Source organism: Maylandia zebra, linkage group LG16, assembly GCF_041146795.1.
Source record: "Maylandia zebra isolate NMK-2024a linkage group LG16, Mzebra_GT3a, whole genome shotgun sequence".
Taxonomy (NCBI): domain Eukaryota; kingdom Metazoa; phylum Chordata; class Actinopteri; order Cichliformes; family Cichlidae; genus Maylandia; species Maylandia zebra.
Genome location: NC_135182.1, coordinates 10,886,486 through 10,899,441, shown reverse-complemented (window position 1 = coordinate 10,899,441; position 12,956 = coordinate 10,886,486). Strand labels below are relative to the sequence as shown.

General features: G+C 39.1%; 1 protein-coding gene across 1 annotated transcript; it reads left to right on the top strand.

The window, feature by feature from the left end:
- The first annotated feature begins 541 nt into the window (after window positions 1-541).
- tnfaip6 (tumor necrosis factor, alpha-induced protein 6) lies at window positions 542-8,410 on the top strand. Its single transcript, XM_004569804.3, has 6 exons — window positions 542-706; window positions 1,978-2,115; window positions 2,835-2,996; window positions 7,630-7,858; window positions 8,035-8,075; window positions 8,166-8,410. The coding sequence occupies exons 1-6, from the start codon at window positions 607-609 to the stop codon at window positions 8,264-8,266; spliced, it is 771 nt and encodes a 256-aa protein (XP_004569861.1). The 5' UTR covers window positions 542-606; the 3' UTR covers window positions 8,267-8,410.
- The last annotated feature ends 4,546 nt before the right edge of the window (window positions 8,411-12,956 follow it).

Sequence of the window (12,956 nt, the reverse complement as noted above, 5' to 3'; positions counted from 1 at the left end):
TGACTTTTAAAACTCAACAACTGTTTTGTTTAAATCATTAAATATACTGCTCAAAAAATAAAAGGAACACAAATCTGGTCTTTGTGGATTAAAAATTCATGTAAACAGTCCTTACTGACACACAAACTTGTTTAGAACAAAATGATATAACAAAGGTGACTGCAAACCAAAATAATCAACCCACATCAAAAATCAAAGGTAAGATGGTTCAAGTGCTCTCTGACTTTTTATTATGCAGTGTGTAAATATAACTTTACACGCTCCTCTGTTGTTAAACACATTTCCACAAAGTCTAACCCTTTACAAAACCTCTGAATTGACTTGCTTTATTTTTAAGAAGGTCTTTTTCTGACAGCACAAACGTCTGTTGTAGTGAACAGACAAACAGTACTAACTCCAGCATTTATCCTTATTTGTGCTGGATACTGTAAAAGTAGTCACTGGCTGCAGTTAATTATCTCACACCAGACTACTTGATACCTCCCACCTCTCCTGGGAGGCACCAGCAGTCAGCGTTTGGTATATAAAGCCAGAAGCAGCAGAGGGGCATAGGAGAGAACTACTGGAAACATCTGGAGAGAACAGCTGTGCACTGAGGGCTGCAGGATGCGTGTCTTGGCTCTTCTTTGGTTACTCGGGTTTGTGCTAAAGGAGGTGGAGGCATGGAGCTACAGTAACGGAATTTTTCATAATTCAATTTGGCTAGGTAAGACCGAAAGATTCCTTTTTTTCGTGCTGTGGTAGCTATATTGAAATGTTTTTTCAGAAACTGTTATCCAGTTCAGATAAGAATAACTGCATCCCCTTAGAGCTGCGAAGTCAGTTTTTGGTTATTCATAAAAACTAGTTCAACCTCCAGCTACCTGTGATTATTAGAAAGTTTTCTCCTGTGTTAATCCACAGCAGAGGTTATTTTCACATAAAGGCTTGTTGTCAGGAGGATTAATAGGCTATACAGTAGTCCAGCTGCTTCCCTTGTGCCAAACTGCACGTTTATGACCTGGCAGGAGTGCTGCAGGAGGCCAGTAAACAGGAGGAAATGACTTCATCTCTGGGCTTTCCAAAATGTCCAGATCACAAGAAAGTTCAATACTGTTTCTGCTAATCTGGGAATGTGATTGCTTTCCATTATTGTGACATTAATAATGTTACTGAGGAGTTTTGAGGAGTCTGCAATAATGCTAATCAAACAAACTGCTGTTTTAATATACATACATATATATATATGTGTGTGTGTGTGTGTGTGTGTGTGTGTGTGTGTATACCTGAACATTTGTTTGGAAAGAAAATATAGATTAATGAATTAAAAAAATTTAAATACATTAAATAGATTCAATATAATAAATGATAGATAAATGAATGATGAATTTGTATGCCATTTATTGTCTGTATATCTTCATAAAATAAAATCATAAAATTCTATTCATTTAAATACTCATTTATTTCCTATGTTTCCAACTTTACTTAGTTTTGATTTAGGCAGTTTCAGTCCTTCATACAGAAGCAAGACTGAAGAAAAAGAATTCATACAATATTTGTTACTTGGTTACATGTTTATATGAACTTTTAAGTCAGTCATTGTTACAGAACATACTGATAAATATATGCACAAAACATTACATTCATTAAAAAGATCAAAATATCAACTGTTGGCTAATTTAGAATGTTTTCTGCCAAGTTTTGCAGTCAAGCATGCGTAAAAGCACAGGATCAGCAGAAGACTCCCTGTTGATAGGACGAAATTGTTGGTGGCCTTCCAATTTCCAATTTGAAAAAGAAAGAGAGAAAGAATCACACAGTCTTTTTCATTCTCTCTCACAATAAAAACATGGTGTCCAAATTGGCTGTAACCACTGGGTCCTTTTAAACATGCCTCAGGCACAAAATGACTATGCTATGTAGATGACCTAGTCTTTATCTCTGTATGCAGAGAATCCCAAGGCTTAGACTTCCTTTTCTGTTCTCTGTCTTTGACAGAACAAGCAGCTGGAGTTTACCACCGGGAATCACGCAAAGGAAGATACCAGTTGACGTATAAAGAGGCCAAGGCTGTCTGCAAGTATGAGGGAGGGACGCTGGCCACTTACGAACAACTGGAGGCAGCTCGTCAAATAGGTCTGCAGCAGTTCATCCGCAAACACAACACACACACGGAGTTCCTTCCAGAGAAAGAAAGTGTGTGTGGACTGTAATTCATCAGAAGTGATTCACTCAAAACACATGCAGGTGCTTCCTTAATGTGTAGTCCATCAAACATCCTGATGTAACATCTTAACCGCCTGGAATGCTTTTAACTTGTAGGAAAAGTGGTGCATGTGCTGACATGGTAAAGGTCAAAAGGAAGAAGTGAGTGAAACAATTCTTTCCATGAGTGTTTCTATGGGTGCCTGTTGCCTTAATCCCATCTCCCATCTCGCCTAATTTTAAACACTCCCTGTATATTGTAAAAGTCTGTTAGCAACTTCTTTGGTGGGTAGTGTCACTGTTCCCACAGCACAGAAATGGACTCTGCCTCTGGCCTTACAATCAGCCTTACTGTCAGCTATTACAGCTGAGTTTCTCCACAGGAGTCTACCCAGGAGGCCATGTTTTATCTGGCCTGCTCTGGGGGGGCTGCTGATTGTGACTCTAACTTAAATTCCTCTGTGTGCGCACACATAGGAAAAACAGCCAAATCTTGGTCCCCAACAGGTTTTGACCAGCTGTTCTCTGGTTCTTAGCAGAGTTAAAAGACTTCTCATACTTTGTAGCATACAGTAGTTTCTTTGTGTCAGTATTATCAACAGCTCATGGGGGATAGTTGGGGAAAAAAACATATTTCTTCTCATGTTCAGGCTTTCATGTCTGCGCTGCTGGATGGTTTGACAAAGGACGCGTTGGCTACCCAATCGTTAAATCCGGATCCAACTGTGGTTTTGGGAAGGTTGGCATAATTGACTACGGATACAGGCTGAACAAAAGTGAGAAATGGGATGTTTACTGCTACAACCCAAACTGTGAGTATGACGTTCCCTTTCTGTTGTGCACTGTTTAATATTTTAACATCATTCATTAATCAAATGACTATGTATAATTAGAAAGGGTGGCTCTCAGTCCCGCATAGAATTATCACCAGGTTATGAAGCAGCAGCAGAGCTGCCAAAAAGATACAAATGTGCCAAAAACAATTCCTCTGGAGATCACTTGAGGTTGGCTCCAGAAGTGAGACAGACTCCTGTTAAAATAGAAAAAGTTTACAGTAGAAATAAACATTTTTACAGCCTTTAACCAAAACCAGTTTTATCATCAATAGCTAATTTTAACCTTCATAACAACTGCACAGTTTATAATTTTACTTAAACTCATCCATTTGGATACTGGTAAAACTTGCACCATGTTCCAGTAACCTCAAAACATGGAACAGGGTTTGTATCACTACAGCACAATACTTGGTGCTTAAAAACACAGCTGCACATTCATGGATAGAGTCTGGTCAGTGCTCTGCATATTGTTTATTTAGTGAGTCAGTACAGATTAAAACCTTTACAGCTTTACCACTGTTTATCTTTAATGCTGTCATCTTGAGGTGCCTCAGATTTAGCACAGTTTTGTGTCAACCATGGAGGACCATAAAGGCAACTAGTGCAGATGAGACCATAGTGGGACCATTTTTTGTCTTGACTCACAACCATAATTTCAGTCATGGTCAGAAAATGAATAAACCTGGTGGATGCCAGTGGAGCTGATGAATAACAGATAACTAAAACACATTCTGGCTTATGAGCTCTAACAGCTCAATGTTGACCCTGAATAATGCTGCATCATTTTCTATTGAAAGTTTAGTTTCTCTCCAGTTTAATGTCTCATTGTACTCTGAAATAAAAGGATAGTACAAATAAGCAATCGGAAAAACCCAAAAAACCAAATAAATTTGCACACTAAAACTTTTGACTCATCAAAGTAGCCACCTTTGGCAGATGTAACAGCTGAACACACCCGTGGCATTCTTTCTACAATAGACATCAAATATTCTTCATAAAGTTTTTCCGGTATCTCTAACAGAAGTTCCCATAAATGTGGCACTTGTAGGTTGCTTTGCTTTCACCCTTCTGTCCAGTTAATCCCAAACCAGCTCGATGAGGTTTAAGTCTGGAGACTGCGGTGACTGTTTGTTTAAGCATGTTTTCAAGCTTACCCTCTTGTTCTTTTTTCCTGAGGTAGTTCTGGCTTGGACTTATGTTTTGGGTCATTATCTTGCTGTAGGATGAACCCCTGACCAACTAAACGCATATCAGAGAGCATGCCAATGCAGAATGCTGTAGTAGCCGTTTTGGTTGAGTCTTTCTCTCAATCTGTAAGTTCACCGACCCTCAATCCAGCAAAACAGTCCCAGACCATCACAGTTCCTCCTCCATGTTCGACAGTTGACGCCGCACACTGTGGAACCATCCTTTCGCCTACTTCACGGGGTACAGAGATCCTGCATGATGAAATGAAGATTTCAAATTTTGATCCATCAGTCCATAATACCTTCTTCCAGTCTGCAGTAGTCCAATGATGGTGTTTCATGGCCCGGGCAAGCCTCTTTGCCTTACGTCTTAGTAATGGCTTTCTTGCTGCAACTCGTCCTGTCAAACCTGCAGCTCAAAGTCTTCTCTTCACAGCTGAAACTGAGACTTGCTTACTACGACCACTATTAAGCTGTGCTTGAAGCTGTTGTCCTGTGAGCCCGCCAATCATGTAAGCTGTTAACTCTCAGAAACTTGTCCTCTGATTCAGTGGTGTCTTTGGGTCTGTCAGACCTCTTCCTGTCACAGTTTGTTTCTGAGTGCCTTTTGATGGTGAAGGAAACTGTACTCACTGACACCTTGACTTTCTTTGAAATTTCTCTATAGAAAAGACCTTTTTAAGTGTCATGATGGCCTGCCTCTTTTCAATTTTTAATTGCCTTTTTTCTTGCCATTTTTGTAGCAACACACTACTTTCTGCAGTGGAGTACTGTTCAACTGATACAAGGGTTTGGTACCATAGTGTGTTCTAACACTGCTTTTATGCAGGCAAAGGGGTTGTAACTAACCCAGAAACGTAGGAAAACTGTAGGAATTAGCTGCTTTCAAGGCTTGATCAACCTCCATATTTGAGGAAATGTTCAGTTGCTCCATAATATATCTCACCTACTTACAGGTGTCACGATCAAGGGATAATTAGCGTCATTCATTTCACCTCTTGGTGGTCATGATGCCTGTGTATGTGTGTGTATATACACACACATCAAAATTTGTATCCTTGGTGAAATTTTGTTCAAGTCACCACTAAATACGCAATGAAGAATTGGAATTGAGACAACCTTAGAAAGAAGCAACACTTAAGTGGCACTTTAGTAGAAAACAAACTGTTGCAGGACTGTCTCTTGCTCTCTTACTCCTAGCTAAGAACATGTTGTCTTATATAATGTATATGACAATACACACACTAATATGCAGAATAATAACATACTGATGGAATTTAATGTTTCTTTTAGAAAATATTAATTTCATTTAAACCAGTTTATGAAACTGGTTATAGTTCTCTCATCCCAAAATTTGGCAGTTTAGATCACCAGGTCAGCCAGCTGTGGAATCCCTCTCACCATGTCTGGATCAGACATTTTGGCTAAACTGTACCCTTTGATAGATGTTAGCTTACTGTTGCAAATCTGAACAAAAAACGAAAGATTCTGTAAGACTTTAATTTTGTGTCGCTCAAAGCAGTGATTGTCACCGTCTCAACATGTGTGTTTGATTTTTGTCTTGCTCAACAACAGGATTCCTTTTCTCTGTTTTGAATTTATTCAGAGCTCACATGAAAGGGACATCCCAAACTTAAATGTTTCATATGCTGAGGCACAGTCCCAGCAACAGACTAAAAGAATAAATTGTTGACACTACATTCTTCCTCCCCATTGGGTTATATTACCCAGTTACCTTTTTGTAAAGTCAAATCCGTTTTTTTAAAGTAGGTAAAATCATATATTGCATGAGTATATTCTAGAATAGTCATGTGCTGCTTTTTACAGGTGTAAAATAAAGTATAGAAGGGAAATATGCAGCGAACATTGATTTTAATTTCAAAAGCCACCATATATCAATGTACTGCAAGAGCTCCTACCAGCCTTCTTCAGTGCTGGTGTACCCTACGATAACAGATGCTTGCCTTGCTATTAAAGTGATACAGAATTGCTATATTGAGGTTATGTTCTGTAGTGCCCAGCACAAGAATACCACCAAAGAACAGTTTTTACCAGTGGAACATTCAGCTGAGCTCGGTGAGCTGTGAAAGATGTTGACTTAAAGTATTAAACTAACTGTAACCATGTTTGAGTAAATTCTCAAAAAAGTAATTGTCATGGTCCTGAGTCTGAGGACTCAGTGTTTTGTGTTTCCTTATGCTTTTGTTCATTCCGAGTGTGTATTCTGTTGTTATTTTGCCATTTGTTAGGTTTCTGTTCTTTGCCTGCCTGCTCCCACTTCTCTGTGTTCCCTCTGTCTGTCCATGGTGTTATTGTGTCTGCTCATGAGTCTGCCTGTCAAGTTCAGTGTCCTGTCTGGTTCTCTGTCTGTTAATTTCCTGTTTTATTCTGAAGGTTCATGTCTGATGTGAGTGTGTTCAGTTTACATTTCCCCTGTCCCGTCAGCTCTGATTTCTCCCAGCTGTGTTGCCCTCCTGTCTCTTATCCCCTGATTACTGGTGTGTGTATTTAAGCCCTGTGTGTTCTCCTGCCTGTTGCCGGTTCGTCTGTATTACTCCATGTAAGGCCGCGCTTTTCTGCATTCATCTGTGTGTCTCTGCGTTTTTGTATCCTCCGTCAGTCTGCGTCTCTCTGCCTTTCTCCCCGTGTCCTGTGGATTTCTAGTTGCTCTTTAGTTTTCCCAGTTTAAGTTTCCGTTAGTTTGTCTCATTATTCGTTTTCTGTTCCTGCCACTGACACCTTGTAAATAAACTCCACTAATCTTTTCATACACTGCTTGCTCTGGGTCCTTTTTCCAACTCCACACGGCTCGCCTCGGCAGCCGTGACAGTAATGAGTATAATAAAGTATTACACATCGCTTCTTACCTACACAACAGTTGTAGACTACTCCACTATTTTCCTTCTACTGAAAATGAACTGAAATCATTTGATTGTAGCCAAAGTGCAGGAAGAAAAAGGCTGATTTGTTTGAATTTTATTTCAGTCCACCCAGGGTTAAGATAACTGAAGAACCATTGTGATGCGAGTAAGGACATTTGTGACTGTAATGTAATTACTGAATTAAGTACGTGTACACATACATGTACTAAATACTGCATGCTGAAAAATATAATGTGATTAATGTTATGCATTACTTCAGAAAGCAAAGTGTAACTTTGTAACTAGCAAACATGGAGTGTTTAATAGTTTAGTCCCAGTTATAGTCAGCTAGCACTCTAAAGGTTCATGCAAAAAAAAAAAAAAAAAAAGACAGTAATCTATTATGGTGAAGGTTGGGGGTGTTTATAGCTGCTGGTTCTCAGACTGATTAAACAGAAATAAAAAATTTAGAGTAATAGCTGAATTTTATTTCCTTTATATAAATATATTCTCATATTATATTTTCTGAAAACCTTGATCCACTCATGTCACTTCTTATAGCCAAGGAGTGTGGCGGGGTCCTGACAGAGCAGCAGAAGATCATCCAGTCTCCTGGGTTCCCTGAGGAGTATGAAGATGAACAGATCTGCTACTGGCACATCCGAGTCCGCCTGGGCCAGAAGATCCGCCTCCACTTCATGGAGTTTGATGTAGAGGATGATACAGAGTGTCTGGCAGATTACTTGGAGGTTTACGACAGCTACGATGACGTATCGGGCTTTGCTGGGAGGTGAGAAAAACTAGCTGGGTAGTTATTTAGCACAGAAGATGTCCGAATTTAGGAAAAATGTCAGTTAAATGTTTTAAGAACCCAAGGTAACATTTTCACAGCCTCAAATGCCAAATCTTTTAATTACAAGAAAAACAATGCAAGAAAGTGTCTGACTTTATAAAATCTATTTCCAGGTTCTGTGGTGATTATTTGCCAGATGATATAATCAGCACAGGTGAGAGCCCTCACATTTTCACATCAAAAGAACACAAAGAAACATTTGGATTTAAAGCAATACAAAACATTTGTTTGTGATGTTTTCCAGGGAACGTGATGACACTGAAGTTCCTCTCTGATGCTTCGGTTACAGCTGGGGGCTTCCAGTTACAGTATATTGCTTTTAATGCATCTCTCCCACATAAATAAAGCCCCTCCTTTGACTGATGGTTTAATACACTGATATAATCCTGTTGCTGTATTTATGATGTTACCTTATGTACTTGATTAAAAATTCTCTGTAGCTGATTAAAGGAATAATTATTTGAGAAAAATAAGGATACATTCTTTTTTTTTGTCAGAGCTGGTGAAAGACAGGAGAAGATAATAACATAAAGACAAGAAGGAGGAATTGAAAAAGTAAAGGGACAAAAAGAGAGAGAGAGAAAGACAAAAGTCGTTGATAGACCAAACAGATTTGTGTCAAACACACAATAAACAAACAGCACCTAAAAGACAAAACTGAGACAGGTACACAACCAAACAGAATTTAGCTGTTGCAGTGAAGAGGTGATTGAGACCGCAAGGTGAGGAAAGCAGACCCAGGACCCATGTCAACAGCCCCCACTGTCCCGACTGACGAGCCCAAATTGGGGGCCCAGCAGGACATGGGAACATTAACCCACTCAATCAACAATGCTAAAATATTACATTTGCAGCATTCTTCATCTGTTCTAACCACTAATGGGTTCTGTATTCATTCCAAGTTTAGTTTCAGGCATAAAATTTTATTCAAAAAACAAAAACAACACTGGCTGTTACATAGGGTGACTGTAACTCAGGTGGTAGAGCAGAAGGTTGCTGGTTTAAAACCTTGGCTACTCCAGACTGCATGCTTGGGCGAGACCCAATAAGCACAGATAAAGTGCTTTGAGTGCTCAGGAAGAATAAAAAAGCTCTATATAAGAACTACCTTAAAGTATAATGTTTTGTGCTGTCTGTTTTGTTTTTTTGTTTTTTGTTTTTGTCTGTATACTTAAATACAGCAACCCACCCCGGATAAGCAGAAGAAGATGGATGCATGGATAGTTAAATAAATATCTACCATATTAGCAAAACATTTTTATTATTAGCTGTCAATGTATTTTTTAGAACCATTCCTTAAAAAAAAAAGAACATAAAAGAATAAGCAATAAAACGCTACACTTAAAACTGCACATATGGAAAAGATATATATAAATCTTACAAAGTTTGTATCTGTCTTGTGTGAAACTTGTATGAAAAGCATACAAGAGTAAAAACAGATACAAGATCCCTTGAAAAATCATATCAATGAAACTTGTATGTTTTTGGATACTTACTAAAACAATATATAAAAATGTAATGAGAAAGTGGCCACTTTCATGAGTAAATCATATAAGTCTTATATGATTCACTATATGAAGTAGGCCTCATCTTATGTCAGTCTTTCATAAGTTTTTACTATTTCTTTTCCATATGGGTGTATTATTGGCAAAATGCACATAAATTATCAAAACTAAAAGGCTAAAACTATCACGTTTTTCCTTGATAATGTGCTAAAGGACTTATTAAGAGTTTCACACTGCACTCCAAATTGGTCAGGAAGGAAAAAACTGTCTATTTGCTAATGCTAGTTTTGTTCCACACAAAATGTGGTTTGTAACTGATCTCAGAACAGTGAAAACAGAGCCAGCTTTAGCTTTCCTAGCCTGCTAATCTCCCAACGTTTTCCTGTTAGACACTGATTTACAATGCACATGCTCAAACAAGGAAAAAGCTGCGAGCTGTTATCCTCTCGGCTTGACAAGCTGAAGTCATTGATTACAGGAGATGGACACTTTTATACAGTCACTGAGATGGAGATGCCCGTGAAATGGAGCCATGCTCCAGTTTCCAGTAAGAGCCAAGAGAAATATGCTTTCAGTGACAACAGTTAACTAAGGCAAAATAATAACAGTAATGTAAAGGACTGATAACGGACTCACACATTCCCACAGAGCTTAAAATATCAAACTGCTGTACAGAGCTTTTCCTCTCACACCACTTATTTATCTGCAGCAGCTGTCTTGCTTTCAAGCTGTGTGTGTAACGCTTCTATTTTTTTTTTAAATTCATTGTGCCAATGCAATTGCATTGAGGTGCACTACAATTATTTGTCAGACTTATTATTTGATTTATTATTATGGTTATTTTTTATTATTCTCCTTCTTTGAAGGTTCTGGCTTTTCTGGATATAATGAACTCCTCGTGCATTCTGTGGACAATATGGCATCACACTCTGGAATGCGAGTGCGTGCCTGAGTAGTTCCTGTTGGCTATTTCCAGTTTAAGCATTACTGCACTGCTTATAGAAACATGTAAGGATGAGCAGATTTAGGGTTAGAGGAAGGCAACTGGCATTTCAGCAAGTTAAAAAAAAAAGTTGTTGTCACAGTCTGGCTGCGAAGCTGACTGTGTGAGGAGTGGAAGAGGACCAAATTGCAGTCACGCAAAACTAAACTTGATATTGACAAAAAATGCGCCGTTTATTGAGGCTGATAGAACAGCACAAAATAAAAGGGTGAAACAATGCAAAGCTAAACAAAACCTAAACTGGGAAAACTTAAAAGAAAACATGAAGCATCCTAAACATGAAAAACTTGATGAAGAGGAAATAAACATGAAAACCCTTAAACGTGGTAACTTGACATGAATAGAAGGAGGCGTGGCAAATTCCTCTCTCTATAATTTGGAGATTAGCGTTCATTAATTTCCTGTTGATACTGTTGTTAGAACACAGTGGCTAATCAACATCCACAAGGACAACTTTAGTCCCACAAAAAATATCTGCGTACGTAGCAGGCACTTCAGTGAGGAGTCTTTGTTGTGACTGCTGGATGACTGAGGAAACTGAAAAAGGGAGCTCTATCACTCACTGTTTTCATGGGATGACTACAAAATACCCACAGTGAATGTTTGGGAGCAGCGATCACTTCAATGGAACTGAATGTCGACTCTGAGGCAGAGATGGAAAAAGCAGGGCCTGATCACGATTACTGGGTGCCACCAAAAACAGCAGCGATGGCAAAGGAGATGGCTAATTAGAAACAAAGCCTTACAAACACCAGATAGAGGTGCTACAGCTGCAATCCCATTTTTTCATACAGCATTCTGCAAGCTCAGACGAAGACATTTGTTTTTACACCAGGTAGGTGGTGTAAATCTTTGGGACACCACATCAGAATTCAGTGGTTCTGTGGCTTCTGTAAATTTGTTTCATGAATTGGGGGCTTGTCCATTCTTTTTTGTTGTTTGTTCTTTTCGTCGTATGTTGAGTAAGTTGCTTATATTGTGTTGGGTAAGTTGCTTGTATTGACCTTTGTTCCCCACTACTTTTCTGGTTGGCAGTTTTTTCTTGTCTGTGAGGGTGTCATAATGGAGCTTAAGTTGGAAGACTTCACTTTAAATCCAACTTAAGTAAAGTTGAATAGATTTAAGAAGGGTGACTTACTTACACTTACTTACCCATCCCAGTTATTGAAGAGCCATTTCAGCATGTTTTTGTTGAATGTCTCGGACTACTTCTAAAAACAAAATCAGGAAACCAGTACGTTCTCACAATGATGTGTACTGCAAACCGGGAGTGTGACGAGGGGCTGCCTCTGCTGTTATTCGCTGTCAGAGAGACAAATCAGAAACCTTTAGGGTTCAGTCCCACTGACTGTTTTTGGCCACACTATACGTGGACCATTGCGTCTGTTAAAAGAAAAATTCCTCTTGGACAAGTTAAATTCCAAAGAGAACATACTTGATTACATTAGCTTGAGGCAGAGATGGAGCGACTGCATAATACCCGCAGTCTTGATTGTAATGTTTTTCATTGACCTACATGTCATCAGGACACTGCTCCCCAGCACACGGTAACATAAATGGTTTTAAACTAGTTTTATGTTCAATGACAATATTTGTCCTCGGTTCTATGTCTGGAATATACCAGGTGTACCAAAAGCATTATTATAACCTGTAGCAGCAGATTGTGAGCAGGACTCATGATAGCCAGCCGAAGGGCCCACTAGAGGCCCACTTGCAAATATTACAAATGACATATAATACTTAGCAAACACTGAGAATTAAAAAGTCATTTCAGTCTAACCTATTATGTCAGACATACTCTAAATCTGCAAAGAATGAACATTTAATCATAGCTTGAAGAGAAAGATCAAGAAAGATCTTTCTCTTCAAGAAAGATCTTTCTTGATCCAAACTCAAGAAAGAGTTGGGATCAAAGCATCAAAGCACGTCAGATGTACGTCCCAGTCATCTTGTAACAGTCACTACCACCCAGAGCTCCTGAACCCTATGCATCAGTCTTCCTTTTTTTAACTTCCACCATTTATTGCTTTGTTTTCCCTTTACTGGTTTTCTCTTCTTGATTTCCACAGGCATTCTAGAGACTACCATCCAATGCCATCCTCATATCAACTTTCAGCCTCCCATGTCTTTCAGATTGCATCTTGTGCACACAGTAGTCGACACAGGTCTTATACATCTCCCTGCTCCTCCCTCTTGCAATGTGTTCAAAAAAATCCATGTCCATTCTTTATGCAAAATCTACTAGTATCTGCACATCTCTCCTTAACACCATACCAACACCTCCCCATCACCTCTGTTCCTTCCATCTACATATGTGTTGAAGTCAGCTTCATTCAGCACTCTTCCCCCTGGGAACACTCTCTACCACTTTTAAAACGAGTCACAACTGTAAACAGCTATTCACAATAATAACTGTACGCTCTGTTGTCTCTCAGAGCCTTTTAAGCTGACGCTGTCAGCTCTGGGGCTCTCCTTATAAGTTCAAAGGGGCAGGCCGAGTGTGACGTAGCGGGGTCAAAGGTAATTT